At 35.0% G+C, this 17,037-nt stretch overlaps 1 protein-coding gene across 1 annotated transcript; it reads left to right on the top strand.

Moving 5' to 3' along the window:
* Positions 1–283: 283 nt before the first annotated feature.
* LOC131937518 (uncharacterized) lies at positions 284–14,878 on the top strand. The gene is made up of 12 exons (XM_059295013.1): positions 284–336; positions 782–873; positions 1,068–1,162; positions 1,976–2,128; positions 4,228–4,405; positions 4,993–5,106; positions 6,999–7,152; positions 8,975–9,099; positions 10,133–10,225; positions 11,549–11,672; positions 13,664–13,752; positions 14,085–14,878. The coding sequence occupies exons 1-12, from the start codon at positions 284–286 to the stop codon at positions 14,378–14,380; spliced, it is 1,566 nt and encodes a 521-aa protein (XP_059150996.1). The 3' UTR covers positions 14,381–14,878.
* Positions 14,879–17,037: the final 2,159 nt, after the last annotated feature.

Below are 17,037 nucleotides of genomic sequence, written 5' to 3'. Positions count from 1 at the left end.
GCACCCCCCCCCCCTCAAACTTTCGATTTGCACCCCCCCCCCTCAAACTTTCGATTTGCACACCCCCCACCCTTAAACTTCTTCTATATACCGAGGGGTCTATAGGAGGGGTTATGACCCCCCCCCCACCTAACCCCCACCCCCCCCCCCCCCTGCCTACGCCACTGATATATCAATTTGATCAGTTCACTTGAACACTCATAAAATCAAATTTCAGATCGCACTCGGCTTCTCGCTCGTCTGAATGACAAATCCTGGCCGTGGTTTGGCGATTGTTACAAGAATGCATGTCCCGACTCGACCAAAGATCTCACTCGATGTTTCAACTACAGGCAAGTTGCATTCAATACACTTTAGTTAGGCAATAGTTGTTGCTTTGGGAAATTAAGATTACCTCACTTTGTACGGAGCAGTTAAGTTCTTATTTTACTATCATAATTTCATACGGCGGCAACTTAACATCGTCTTTGTATATATATATATATATATATATATATATATATATATATATATATATATATATATATATATATATATATATATATATATATATAATATAATATAATATATTAATTATTTGCTTAGATGTTTAAAAAATACCACCATAAAGACCTTATGCTATAACTTTACATTCTCCCTCACTAAAAAACAATCTTTTTTGATTATACAATTTGGGTTTTTACACAAGCACGTTGCGCAGTAAAAAATGTCAGTGTTTTTTTTTTGTTTAATGAAGCACTTTATTAGTTAATTAATTAAGAGACTCTTTTTACTTCTCCAGACCTCAGGCTGAATCAGTTTTACAGCGAGCAGGAATACCTAGCACCGTTCAACTTTCAGTGGATCTGGATGTTGTGTTTGCTAGTCCAGAAGGTTTTTTTTTTTAAACTTTACCCAATTGTTTTTAAATGTTCTGTTTATTCGTTCTAAAGCTGCGTGTTTTACAACTAAAAGCACATTTAATATAACCACATTATATAAAAATGTATTAAAGAAAGTTCTAAAATGTATGTAAGTTGGTTGCAGATGTGTGATGTAAACTTAGCAACACCATTTTTTGTTGACAGAACCTGTTGATGTATGCGGTAAAGCACAAGTTATGAAAGAAGTCAGGGCATTTAAACTTGATGAAGATGGGCATGCAAGCAAGGCAATGTTAGAGGTGAACGCTTTATAATACGCTGGCTTAAAACATTTGACATCTGACAAACATAAATAATTTAAGACCATCTGATGGGCTTAAAAAACTTGTCACAGAGATCTAAGGATTTTTACTGACCAATAGTGAAAAAGTGACAATACAAACTATTCATAAGCTTGGAGAGCCATTTGCTCTCCATTATTCACGTCTATATTTCTATGTATCTCATAGCCCCAGGAGGGCCGTTGGGACTTTTTAACTTTTTCAGAAAGATTTGCCTTTCTTCCTAGTCCTCCGCTATTAGTAATGCTGCTAAGGGCTGCCTAGTTCAGGGGTCGGCAACCTTTTGATATGGAAAAGCCATGTTACAATTTACCCAGTTTCATTTGGCCTAGTTCATTCCGTTATGTCCTTCATAAAATTCCTCGCATTTTCCACTCTGGTACCAACACCTAATCATAGTCTATATTAGTCATTAGACAATTTGACGGTGTCGCATGTATATCAGGTAAAAACTAAGCATGTCTCATTTCAACGCTTCTAGTATCCAGCGTTAGATTGATTGAGCCAAGGATTTAAAAAGGCAATACAGTCCTTGCTACGAACTTAATATTTTTCTGCATTACAATTACGCAGTAAAATAATTAATTAAAGATTTAATTTAGCTAAAATTTAACAGTAACACATTTTTCAACGCAAACGATTAATTACTTTTCAAACAGATTATCCGTTTTTAAAAGAGATACAGATTGGAAAATATGTGTATTACTACTTTTACTAATATTTTTTAATTTAAAAAAATCTAACTAAATGTGAAGACATTTCATTTTCTAGCGAGGATCTGAAGTCTATCGCAATCCTCCAAAAATAAACTTTGTTCCAAACGAGGGCACTACATACCAGATAATAATCTTTGACGTCGGCCTTTTAATGGTCAGAGGATATTGGTGTGACGTTAAGATTGTCAACGGCATTATTCAGGGCCAGGTAACGACTTTTTGCTTTTTTGTAATCGTTGGAAATAATCCTATTATTACCCCGTCCTTCATCGTGTCGATTCGGGCATTTGTCCCATTCGGGCAAGTGTCCATTCGGGCGTTAGTCACATTCGGGCAAGTGTCCATTCGGGCATTTGTCCCATTCGGGCAAGTGTCCATTCGGGCATTTGTCCCAGTCGGGCAAGTGTCCATTCGGGCATTTGTCCCATTCGGGCATTTGTCCCATTCGGGCATTTGTCCCATTCGGGTATTTGTCCCATTCGGGCAAGTGTCCATTCGGGAAATCGGCCGGCTCCCTTTGTTGTCATCCCTTCTTGTTTCATATAAGAATATTCTAGATCACTCCTGGTTTATTTTAATATACAACACCACGGGTACCGTTTCTGTAAGGTATAAGTATTTTATTGTATAAACAGGTTCCTTTCCATTTTTGAGCCATTTCCAGTCAATAAAAAAGTGGTACTGTTCTCTATTTCCTTGTGGTCACGATACCTAGAAGACTGTTTCTGTATAAAGTGTTATAATGAGTATAAGACTTTTTGACTAATTACCTTTTGACTATTTTATTTAGCGATTTCAAGTAAAGGATATGAATAGTTTACTCTATTTTGCTGTCTATCAAAACCTAGCGAGCTTAATGGTTTAAAATCCTATGTGTTTAAACCAGCCGAATTTTAAATACTTCTCGGCTCTGTTTTCTCGAGATATGAGCGCAGTCTTTCTTGCCATTTGTCTAACACTACTCCAATAGATGCGCTACCCAACCCATACTGTTCGGTCAGGTGCTGAATTGGTAGGTTTGTGGGGGGTAGGGATGGTATGTAGGGGGATGGGTAAGTGGGATAACCTTCTCAGTGTGAACATAGCGTCAGTTTTTAGATGGCTGTAATAATATCTAAACATACATAGATCTATACATATATACTGATTTAGAAAAAGATTTAAGCAAATATCGATAATATTATGACAATAAAACAAAATCAATAGAGGGGTCCATGGGGAGGAGGTGCCATGCCCCCCCATGTATATATATATATATATATACTAGGCATGCTGCCCAGCTTCGCTTAGGCTTTCGAAAACATTGAGAATTTGAATGCTTAATTAATTCGCCCGAGGGTCGGTCTACGACATCAGGAGTTATGAAGAGGTTCCTCCGTGGACATTTTTTTTCGATTTATAGCTCATATAAGGCGCCGGTCAGTCGAGGTCAGTTTTGATCCCATCATCGTAGACTTTTCGGCCAACCGGTCCCCGTGTTCTGTCGCCCCAAGGCAAGATCCTGCCAAATTTGAAGCGTCTGCGGCGCCGGGAAGTGCCCTATCGGGCACCCGACAACTTTGCTTTATATATTATAGAGATTAGCAAATTGCATAGATAAACAAAGATTTCAATAAAGTAATTAAGGCCTGAAATACTTTAGTATAGAAATGTATTATTTGAATAAATGAATCTAGAATATCTAGATCTAGAATCCAAATAAATAAAATAAATTTTATGAGTTTAGGCCGGAAAAATTGTATTGTATACATTTCATAGTGTAGGCCCTACGTAGATCTAAATCAAATTTGAATAAAATAGTTCATTTCTTTTTATACTAAACACGGCAGATGACGTCATTAGTTAATGTATAAGCAATAGTGACGTCACAGTTTTAAGTGTTCTTTTTCACATCTATTAATGCTTTTCCGGTTGCATAAATAATACTGTTTCTCTACATTCGAATACGCCTTTAATTTTTATTTTTCTTCTTTAAATAAAATTGTGGTTTTACATTTAAAACATCTAACATATTATTTTCAACAAAAGTCCGTATAAAGTTCTCCATATATCGCTGCCGTTTCTGACGTGATGTCCGGCGAAAATATTTTGCGGACAGACAGAGAGAGTGAGAGAGAGAGAGAGAGAGAGAGAGAGAGAGAGAGAGAGAGAAGTGCGCACATGGGGAATTATATATTAGGATATTTATAAATCTAAAAATAACTATATTAAATAGTGCTAGCATAATTTCTTTAAAATATTTAACCAAGTTTCAATATTGGCCTATATATAAACAGTCTCGGAAATAAATACGACATTAATTGACAGGCTAAAATGAATTATCGACCACCTGCCAATCCTATTCCTGTGGTCAATCCAATTTTGATCATTTTACTAAGAGATAAAGAGTGCTTCCGTATTGGTGTGTGTAAGAATCGAGGGTCATCACGTGATGAGGCAAACGACTGCAGACAAACGTTAGTCACACGTTTTGGTGACGGAAAAGGTAGGAGATTAAAAGTTTTTTAAAACAGATTTAAAAGTTAGTTTTAATCTTCGACCGACAGCAATTAAATCTTTCGTTGGTGTTGAGTTTCTGTGAGTATCAATAAGTTTGTCTTAATGTGTTCTGAAATCTGCGAAAGATTTTAGGAATCGCAGTAAGTCTATCTGTTTCACTCAGGCGCAGCAAGTCGACCGAAGAGTCTAGTCTGTTCCACAAAATATATCTTGCAGGCAGCCGACACAAGAGTCTAGTCTGTTCCACAAAATATATCTTCCAGGCAGCCAACACAAGAGTCTAGTCAGTTCCACAAAATATATCTTCCAAGCAGCTTGGTACTAAATTAATATCACAAACACTTGTCAGTGTTCATCCAGCATTGCTGCGTCAATCCAAATCTTTCACTTTAACCTTACATCGCCATTGGCCATAGGGCGATGTCATGTATTGCTATGCTGGTCATTGACTTGCTTAGCGCGTAGCCGATACATTGCCACTTGTTTAGATGTCTTCATCAGCTGTTTTGTAATATGGCTGTCACGGTTATGTGTTAATTGTATTCTACTTGGATCTCATGTTGTTGTTTACAGATATAGAAGGACTGCAAGTGTTTTATACCAATGGCGCATCCCTGTTTGAGAAGTACATGGCGTGTACTGAAGGCTACATCTGTGACAGTCTTTGTATTGACAAGTTCAAAGAATGCAAGTCCCTTTTATTTGATAGGATTTTATTCATCATTTCAAGTTGTTTTTTTTTAATTATACATTGTTTATAAATACAGATGAACAGTAAATGCATATAACAATACCACCAACATTTGTAAAAATAATAAAGGGTATAAGAGGTTACATGCTCCATGTATTCCATTAACCGTGTTTATATAAAATTAATCTTGTATACTTGTATTAGATCAGTTTCATTTAAGTTCTGTACCATTATACCAAGATTACACTGCAAATGTTTTTAACTCTGACAAAACCATTACGGCTAAACACTAATACTAGACACTTTCCCTAACCAGGAGCTTGCCCTTCCTCGAAAGAGGGCAGCTAACTGACCGCAAGTGACCAACTCTTTATATAAGCTTATATATATTTTAATATCATCAACAACACCCCATGAAAATGTGGGTGTTCGTAGACTGAGCCTCTGTGGTAACAGGAAAAAGCACGAAACATTTTAACCTAACGCTGCACTTTCACTACACATCTTAACCTAAACCTACACTTTCAATACACATTTTAACCTAACGCTGCACTTTCACTACACATCTTAACCTAAACCTACACTTTGAATACACATCTTAACCTCACCCTACACTTTCACTACACATCTTAACCTAACGCTGCACTTTCACTACACATCTTAACCTAAACCTACACTTTGAATACACATCTTAACCTAACCCTACACTTTCACTACACATCTTAACCTAACGCTACACTTTCACTACACATCTTAACCTAACCCTACACTTTCACTACACATCTTAACCTAAACCTACACTTTGAATACACATCTTAACCTAACCCTACACTTTCACTACACATCTTAACCTAAACCTACACTTTGAATACACATCTTAACCTAACCCTTCACTTTCACTACACATCTTAACCTAAACCTACACTTTGAATACACATCTTAACCTAACCCTACACTTTCACTACACATCTTAACCTAAACCTACACTTTCAATACACATCTTAACCTAACCCTACACATTCACTACACATCTTAACCTAAACCTACACTTTCAATACACATCTTTACCTAACCCTACACATTCACTACACATCTTAACCTAAACCTACACTTTCAATACACATCTCTAACCCTACACTTTTTTAACACGTTTTTAGCGCAATTTCCATTCTGGAGAATTGCGTTTATTAACTCGTCGTTTCTGGGAATGGATGGATGAATGAATGTATGGATGTATGTGTGTCCGAAGCTTTAAGTCGTATCTCCTCCTCAATGAAGCAATATCGAGGACTAGTTCCAAAAGCAATTATGTTAAGCAAGTTACGAGGATGAACATAAGCCAAAAAAATTCCGGGTTTCTTTCATGGATTTCCCGGAAAAGCCAAACAAACCTCGAAAAAATGCAGTTTTTGGCCCATATCTCGGCAACCAGACCACTTAGCGACTTGAAACATGTACCAATCGATTCCTGCCATAATTTAGAACAATATTGCCGAAGAAAGTTTTCAAAAATATCCTTTCGTTCGGTCACAAAAATTTTTTTGAATTAATTAAAATTTGGACCGAATTAGTAGGCATTTTTATCCAACCACACCACACGCGTCATCACGTCCAATAGCTGCGCCATCACGTTCGTTAGCTAGGCGCGCAATGGTTTTTAGTCATGTAACTCTATTGTAAATAAAACATGTAAAATACTGAAAAAAAAATTAATAAAAAACGTTTTAATAACTAACCAATGGTTTTCCTAACCCTGCTCTTGATTTACGCTACGACAGAGCTATTTTTAGATAACATAAGGAAATGGCGCTTAACTTGTCACAAGACTTTTTAATTAACTTGTTTTACAATGTGTCAGCAAAAACTCCAAACTTCTGTTTCTCTGTAGATGCTGTAAATAAAAAGCCAAGCATCACGTTTGCTGATTTGGATTTGAGTCATCTGGACATGTACGTCAACGTGTTCATCGACAGCGAATTTATTAGCGAAATTTCCTACAGTTGTTCTCGATGTGCATTTTCATCCGAAAGACGCTATTCAAAGTAGGCTAGTATAAAGCTAGTTTGTTTTTAATTATCTTAAAAAAAGTATTAATACGTCATGAAACCGTTAATAAAAGTTGTTACTTAGACAAAAACGGTCAAGTGAAAATAATTTTTAATCTTTTAAACAAAGTTAAAGTACCAAATTATAATTTTTCATTTAGTTACTGTCAGTTAGCAAAGAGTGCTTTCATAAGGGAATGTTATGTTTACTTCTAAAATTAACAACGTAAAGCACTCGCATTAAAGGACGCTTCTTAGTTTGTCTTTAGTGTAACATTAAAGGTTGTTTTCTCCCACACAATTAAGAACCCTGAGTTCACATGTGATTTGTCATAAGGCTCAATAAAGTACTATAAGTTCACGTTATTTGTCATATGGCCCGTCGACTCGTTCTGGATTTCCTTCTCTCGCCTTGCTCTAAAACAATATGTGGGGCAGTAGTTGTTTAAATGAGAATTTTTCTCTTCTAGATGGAAGCTATCTGTAGATAGCGCGCCTCATCTGCTTGGGGTTCTAACTTGGGAGTTCGCAAACATGCGCGTCCAACCCGACCAAATCGTCACTCAAAAGAGAACAATGTGTTGTATATTTTCAGGGTTATACTACAAGATAAAAACAAAATCAAATTAAAGAAAAAGCTGTGATATCTAGTGATACATACAACTTAACTCCCAACTTTGGTTTATTTGAATAACCAGATACTATCTATACTAATTTTTCAAATATTGTATTTCATTAAAAAAAGAGGAAACAAAATTTAGCCTGTTATGGGATTCTTATAAAATATAATTTCAGATAGTCTAACTCTCACTAAAAGAGAGTAAAATGTAGATTATATTGATTGCAAGCTAAACTACACCACCTCGCTTATGGTTACAAGACACACATTTGAACTCAACCATTCGTTCAAAGATCCAGAAGAGAAAGAGTAGATATTACACTCAATAAATAATGCGTACAAACAGTTTTAAGTCTACGTTCAGTCACACCCTCCTGTGGTTTACTGTAAACTTTTAAATTTTTAAGAGAATTTTGACGTTCAGTCGTGTGTAATGCCTCGCTTAGTAATCAATTGTTATACAAAGTCAAATTGTCCAATTTTTTTTTTATCTTCACGTCTTATTCTGTCTGACTTGTCGACAACATTTACTTAACAAAGTACTGTTTTCTCTAGATAAGTTGTCATTGTTATGACTTAACGGATCATCTATCCGCCTCTCCTTCCCATCCGCAGAGTTTCTTCCAGGCATCTCTTCTGGTGGGGGGGGGGGGGGGGGGCTTACTAAAAATTTCTACCGCCCCCCTCCCTTCCCCGAACGAAATGAAATTGATATAATTTATTTAGAAAATATATACTTTTAACAGTGTCCGCCCCCACGAAGGAAGTCTACCGGCCCCCCCCCCCTCCCCCCAGAAAATTTCAAGTACCCCCTCTCCCCCTCGGAGAAAAACGTCTGGTAGAAACACTTCCCATCCGGGCCTTACGGCAGGAGCATGCTCTATCTCCAGTCCTATTGGGTTTGAACCTTGTGAAGCTCATGGGTTCCCCCTACGGCAGGAGCATGCTCTATCTCCAGTCCTATTGGGTTTGAACCTTGTGAAGCTCATGGGTTCCCCCTACGGCAGGAGTATGCTCTATCTGCAGTCCTATTGGGTTTGAACCTTGTGAAGCTCATGGGTTCCCCCTACGGCAGGAGCATGCTCTATCTGCAGTCCTATTGGGTTTGAACCTTGTGAAGCTCATGGGTTCCGGTAAAACACGAGTAATTTAAGCACAATAATCATCCTTTCAATTTCTCAATACATTTTATTTCGATAGAACATCTGGATTTCGTGCCAGGCCTGGGGATGATTTAAAAATTAGCAGCCCAGAAAAACTGTGTGGGGACCTATGTCACAACCACAGAAAAATTGAAATATCCAGCACCAAGGAGAACATAATGGGTACAATATTATTTCCCAATATACTTAGATCTCATGTCTTTCAAATACAACTATGCATTTCTATTACAAAATCTCACACTTGTGAATGTGTATGTGTGTATGTGTATAGCACGAACACACGCACACACACACATACAAACATGCATACACATATAAAAAACATACACACATATACACACACACACATGCACACACTTATATATGTGTGTGCATGTGTGTGCGTGTTCGTGTTAGCCAGTTGACAGAATGGACAAAGGAAAGACAAAAAACAAAATCTGTTCACATGCCACAAGACGGAACGTTCAAAAGGTAACGCAAAACAACAGGGCAACCATATTTTGTCAACAAAAGTGAAATACCACACGAGGTTTAACAAAAGGTCAACAAAAGTGAAATACCACATCAGGTTAAACAAAAGGTCAACAAAAGTGAAATACCGCATGAGGTTTGACAAAAGGTCAACAAAAGTGAAATACCACATGAGGTAACACAAAAGGTCAACAAAAGTGAAATACCGCATGAGGTTTAACAAACGGTCAACAGTTTGCATACTCAAAGTGCTAAATGCTAATAAGTCAAAGGAATCAAGTTAAAAATGATTAAAGTTTTTTTTATTTTTGAGAAATCGGAAATGGCATTAAGTGCTACTTCTGTTCACAGGAAATCACTCAAAACTTGAAATAAACCAGAGAATAAGATCATTTACTTTAATATAAAATTTCGTCAACATCACTGATAAAGTACTCAGTGTTTTAAGCATTCGAGAAACCTGAAGTAGATTAAGTGCAGCTTCCGTTTATCAGAAATCGCTAAAAACTTGACAGAAAGCTTCAAATTTGATATAATACTTCTATATTTGAAATTCGGCCAAGCAAGATGAAACAGTTTTCAAGTTATCATGTTTAAAAAAAAAGACAGATATCCAGGCATACAGACATACATGTTAACAGGTTTTTGCGCATGTTTTCGAGTGTAAAGTAATTTATAAATAACTTTCGACATAATTTCACCTTTTCCTAAATTTACATTTCAGGGGACAGCAGCTATTATTCCTTTTATTCTATCGTAACTAGTAAAGAGAGCCAGGTGCAAATTGTATGGAGGAAACCAAATATGAGACTTCCAGGTCGGTAAACAATTGCAAATTAGACATTAATTAAGCTATTTTCTAAATAATTTTTGTTATGTCTATTTATGATTAATTTAAGCATGAATACTTATACATTTTAAAAGTGTAGACAATAAGTATGTTTATGTATATGTTTGCATTTATGTTTATTTTTTTTGTTTATGATTGCGTTTGTTTATATATTTTCTAGAACGTCACTTTTAACATAATTGAAAATTTTTGAACTTACGAATACTGGTAGTAAATGTCTACGGGTTAACAAAAAGAGATTTTACTTTAAAGATAACAAGTAGGGGACCGGACAAAGAAAGAAAATTTATCGTTGAGGCCTTTTGTTCCACGAAGAGTAAAGTGGTTTAAGTCCTAATACTAAAGTGGTTTAAGTCCTAATACTAAAGTGCATTAAGTCCTAATACTAAAGTGGTTTAAGTCCTAATACTAAAGTGGATTAAGTCCTAATACTAAAGTGCATTAAGTCATACTACTAAAGTGGTTTAAGTCCTAATACTAAAGTGCATTAAGTCCTAATACTAAAGTGCATTAAGTCCTACTACTAAAGTGCATTAAGTCCTACTACTAAAGTGGTTTAAGTCCTAATACTAAAGTGCATTAAGTCCTACTACTAAAGTGGTTTAAGTCCTAATACTAAAGTGCATTAAGTCCTACTACTAAAGTGGTTTAAGTCCTAATACTAAAGTGCATTAAGTCCTAATACTAAAGTGCATTAAGTGCTACTACTAAAGTGCATTAAGTCCTACTACTAAAGTGGTTTAAGTCCTAATACTAAAGTGCATTAAGTCCTACTACTAAAGTGGTTTAAGTCCTAATACTAAAGTGCATTAAGTCCTACTACTAAAGTGGTTTAAGTCCTAATACTAAAGTGCATTAAGTCCTAATACGAAAGTACATTAAGTCCTACTACTAAAGTGCATTAAGTCCTACTACTAAATTGCATTAAGTCCTACTACTAAAGTGCATTAAGTCCTACTACTAAAGTGGTTTAAGTCCTAATACTAAAGTGCATTAAGTCCTACTACTAAAGTGGTTTAAGTCCTAATACTAAAGTGCATTAAGTCCTAATACGAAAGTACATTAAGTCCTACTACTAAAGTGCATTAAGTCCTACTACTAAAGTGCATTAAGTCCTACTACTAAAGTGGATTAAGTCCTAATACTAAAGTGGATTAAATCCTACTACTAAAGTGGATTAAGTCCTACTACTAAAGCGGATTAAGTCCTACTTCTAAAATAGCTTAAGTCATCGTACTAAAGCGGATTAAGTCCTGCTACTCTAACCTGTTCATATCCCTTCCCCGATAGTGTCGTACACCAAGTATAGGATTGGTGAATTTGAGAACTATAAAGCAAATGGAAATAGTACCCGGCACATGTTCCTGCTTCTGTTTTCACACACAAATCAATTGAATGGGGATCTATCAGTGAGGTAAGCATCTACATTCCAAACCAAATGATAGAATAATTATTTAATAATTTTTGCTAAGCTATTGTTATTAAAAATAACGTTTGACTTAACTGTGGTGCCTGAAAGACACCAACTTGGGTTAAAGAATGATGAGATAATGACGACGACGACGACGACGATGATGATGGTGATGATGATGATGATGATGATGATGATGATGACGATGATGATGGTGATGATGATAATGATGAAGATGATGGTGATGATGACGATGACGATGATGATGAATCTGTAACCAATCGTAAACCGATAATTATTGTGAGAGCCCATGCCACTAAACGTGACATATGGCATTAAGGAGGCCGACGATGATGATGGTGATGGTGATGATGATGATGATAATGATGAAGATGAAGCTGATGATGATAATGATGATGATGATGATGATGATGATGATGATGATGATAATGATGATGATAATGATTTTGATGACGATGATGATGAATCTGTTACTAATTCTAAACCGATTGTTATTTTGAGAGCCCATGCCACTAAACGTGACATATTGCATTAAGGAGGTAAATGCATTATATATGTGACATATGGCATTAAGCGGGCTCATGTCACATAAAACTAAAGCAATCATAAACTCAAACATAAACATAAACACAAACATAAAGTCACACGCAAACATAGACATAAACGCTAACACAAACACTAACGTAAACGAAAACGGAAACGTAGAGGCAAACATTACATAAACGCAAGCTGAAACATAAACATAAACGTAAATAGAATAAAGTACAACTCCCGATTACCGAAAATTGACCATAAGTTAATAGAAACCTGCAAGTACAATCTAATACTTGTGTGTGAAATATAGCTTTCTTAAATGTTATTGGTATTTAAATACCAAGATACCGGAAATAGAGTACTTACTACTTCCGGTTACAAGAAATCGCTCAAAAGTTAAAAGAAAACTATAAATTTAATATAATACTTCTATCTGAAATTTCGTCAACATAATCAAAATGATAATCAAGTTATTGTGTTTACAGTCAAACTCTCACACACATACAGACATGATTGCAAAACCAAGTTTTTCGTGCAACAGAAAGTCGAAACACGTTGTTATATTTTTTTTCACGACGACAATACATCCCTTACAATTTGTATATAACAAAGTAGGTACACGTAAAGCGGCAAAAACTGTCGAAATTTCATTACCATTTGCGCGCACGATTGCAATATATTCTCGATACTTTGTATAGGAGCAAGGCATTACAACATTTCTGACATACCACCCTCTGTTTAAATATACTAGCAGTTATACTTGGCATCGTATAGGCAGATAGTAGCCTTATACAATGACAGTGGTAATAAACATAATTGTCACTGATACAACAGAGTGATAGCCGTATTGTTCTAATGGGTGAAAACAAAAATCACTAATTTATACGCATCAGTTTCTTAACAGATCGTTAACAAGACAGTCAGACTTACACCAAAAAACAGCAATAGCTGACTTCTAAAAAGTTTTATATTTAAATGTGGTGTTAATGTTTTACTTACACGTTAAACAGCTAAGGTTGCACGGAATACAACTATAACTGTACAAGATTAAACATTGTATTCATTTGACTGCTTTAAAATTATTTTTAAAAACATCAAAGTTTTGACAGTTCCTTCGGTATCGACCTCTAAATTTAAAATTCCCACTTCCAATTTTTACATTATCACCGTACTAATATATATATATATATATATATATATATATATATATATATATATATATATATATATATATATATATATATATATATATATATATATATATATATATATATATATATATATATATATATATATATATATATATATATATATATATATATATATATATATATATATATATATATATATATATATATATATATATATATATATATATATATAAGAAGGTCGCACGTTAAGTAAAAATTAAATTAGATTTCTACACTATTATGTTTCAGTACTTCTGGCCTTGTGGATATCCCTGAAGTTTTCAAACTACGAGCGATCAGTTGGCTGCTTTTTGAGCACCAATACTTTACACCATTTGGTGGGTTGATAATTTACGTTTGGTAGATGACATACTCGACATTAGTTTGTAGGTTATGCTTTGTTCATTTGTGGATTAAAATCTTGACAGTAGTTTATCGATTAAACACTGGCCATACATAAATTAAAAATTTGCATGGGTGATTTAATTTTCCGCTACATCTGTTTTTCGATAACTCAAACGCTTTTATCAGTTGTGGGCCTTGTTCATTATTTTAAAACAAACATTTGGACAGGCGTCAACAATCCATCGCTACCTAGAACATTTAGATCAATATAAAAACAACAACAGTGTATGCCGTTAACAACCACTGAAAACTTTTGTCCCCACAGAATCTGATTGTACCGACCCAAGTCGATCGTGTCCACCCAATGAGCCGTTTCAACGGAATGATCGCACCTACAACTTTACGTTTAGCGAAAGCGCAGTGGAGGCGATTGGTGATACTAAACCGCCAACATATTGTTTTCAAAATGACTTACCAATTCCACCGCCACCACCACCACCTCCACCACCAACACACGCACCACAGCAACCCCACGCACCACAGCCACCGACTAATAAGTCCGTCATGAATTCATGCAGCTTTCGTTGCGTGATTTGGTTGTTGGTGTACCTGATGTGTTGACGCTGTATGCTCTTATAACTGGTGGTTCTCTTTTTGAATACACACGCACACGTTAACATCTTTAAATAAAGAAATACAATAAGAAATACAATATACATACATTAACATAATTTTTTTTCAATTAATTTAAAGTTGTTAATCCAAAAATATTTTTTCTATTACTAATTGAAAGTATGTTACACAAATACAGAAATGTGACAATTCTTGAACGTCAAAACTAATACACACAAGACCACCCAAACAAAACATGATGGTCACAGGAAATAACGCCCTAATGAACTGTTGGAGGATATTGACCAAATGTTCTTTTACGGTGGTCACCTATTTAAATTAAACAGACTATTTAAAATTATTGTTTTTTTAATAGATATTTCAGTGCAACATGTCAATTGAAGCTGTTAAGAAGATTAAAAACTGTGCGAGTTGTGTTTTATTGTTTAATAGCACAGGTTCCCTAACTTTTTCACGTGTCGACTCCTTTTTATGTTTCAACTTAAACGCCCACCTCACTACCCCCCCCCCCTCCCTCTTCAGAATTGAAAGAAAAGCAATTGTAATAAAGTTTAAAAAAAAACAACTAAGAAATAGTGCATTTAGATTTTTTTGTTTTAATTATTGTTAATTGTATAATTTGATTGTTGAACTTGCAATTTGATCGAAATTCGGGGATGTTTTTTATCAAAGGTAACAGCTAATTATTCTTAACTTCTTAACTATTCTTAATTATACTGCATCAACTAGCCGCCGAAAAATCGAATAGTATTTAATAGTGTATATGATGAAAATAAAATTAAATATTGTTTTATACAAAGAGAAAAAGCATTTGCAACAATGTGTGCAAGTAGCACTAACAAATTAAATTGAATATAAATGTTTATTTACAGTGTCAAACCAATAAACGATCACACAATCATCACACTCAAAAGCACGCAAAATTCACACAGAATCACGAAAGAAATATCAATATAATATAAGGATTCACTTCTGATAATTTAACATAGACAAAATTAATTTGCTCAGCTAAACGTTTTTTTTATCAAGAAAATGCAAACAAGAAATGAAAAGGAAAGGAAACAAAACTTTTCTTACACTAAACAAAAGAGCCGTCTGTGAACAATTCTAATACAGGGCATGTAATACTGGAGACTTTTAAAACAAAACATTGTTAAGTTTTCAAACCATCAGATTGCTAATCGAGCTGTTACAGATTTTCAAATTTAAAACTTTGATGTAAAATATCTGCTCAAGTGAGATGCTACAGAGTTCAATATAGATCGTGTGAAATCTGTCTACCATTGTTTAACATTTCAAAAGTTCGTATGAGATGTGTCTACTACAGTTCAACATCTCAACATAGATCTTATGAGATGTGTATAGTTTAACATCTCAACATAGATCTTATGAGATGAGATGTGTATACCACAATTTAACGTCTCAACATAGATCTTATGATATGTGTATACCATAGTTTAACATCTCAACATAGATCTTATGTGATGTGTTTACCATAGTTTAACATCTAAACATAAATCGTGTCAGATGTGTATACCATAGTTTAACATTTCAACATAGATCATATGTGATGTGTTTACCATAGTTTAACATCTAAACATAAATCGTGTCAGATGTGTATACCATAGTTTAACATTTCAACATAAATCTTGTCAGATGTATATAGCATAGGTTAACATTTCAACATATATCGTGTAGGATGTGTATACCATAGTTTAACATTTGAAAATGCAAGAACTCTATAAAGAAAACAATGCTACATCCAGACTATAGATAGATACACATCGTTACTCTTGGTGACTCTTATACACATAAATGTACGCGTAAATTATAGTCTATATAGGCCGACCGATACACACACATACACACATGTTTATATATATATATATATATATATATATATATATATATATATATATATATATATATATATATATATGTGTGTGTGTGTGTGTGTGTGTGCGCGAGCGTGTGTGTGCGCTCATGTTTATTTGTGTGTGTAAATGTGTGCATTTCTGTGCGTTTTCAAAGTGTTTATAAATGGTATATTTTTATGGCATTACACCCCGTGGAAAGATCTTTTCAATTGATTGCAATTCGAATCATTATCCTACTCAAAGTATTTTGTTACAAAATTTAGAATATGCAACTTATTAGCTAAATACAAAAAAAACAAGTCGCATGCAGAAAAGAACTCACACATACCCTTCGTATTTAACCCACATTTTTTCGTCCTTCTCCCCAACACAACTGCACACCAGACCACCACACTCAATCCTGAACATATAACCCACACACCAGACCCCCATTCTCAACACGTACATATAACCCGCAAACCATACCACACCATCAATCCTGAACATATACCCCACACACCATACCCCCACCATCAATCCTGAACAAATAACCCACACACCAGACCCCCACACTCAATGTTGAATATATAACGCACACACCAGACCCCCACTCTCAATCTTGAATATATAACCTACACACCAGACCTCCACTCCCAATCATTAATATATATCCCACACACCAGACCTCCACTCTTAATCTTGAATATATAACCCACACACAAAACCATCACTCCTAATCCTGAACATATAATCCACACACCAGACCCCCACTCTCAATCTTGAACATAT

This window comes from Physella acuta, unplaced genomic scaffold (genome assembly GCF_028476545.2).
Source record: "Physella acuta isolate Inbredline_101_S28 unplaced genomic scaffold, ASM2847654v3 ptg000212l, whole genome shotgun sequence".
Taxonomy (NCBI): Eukaryota; Metazoa; Mollusca; class Gastropoda; family Physidae; genus Physella; species Physella acuta.
The sequence above is the reverse complement of the archived record's forward strand: the minus strand, read 5'-3'. Positions and strand labels throughout refer to the sequence as shown.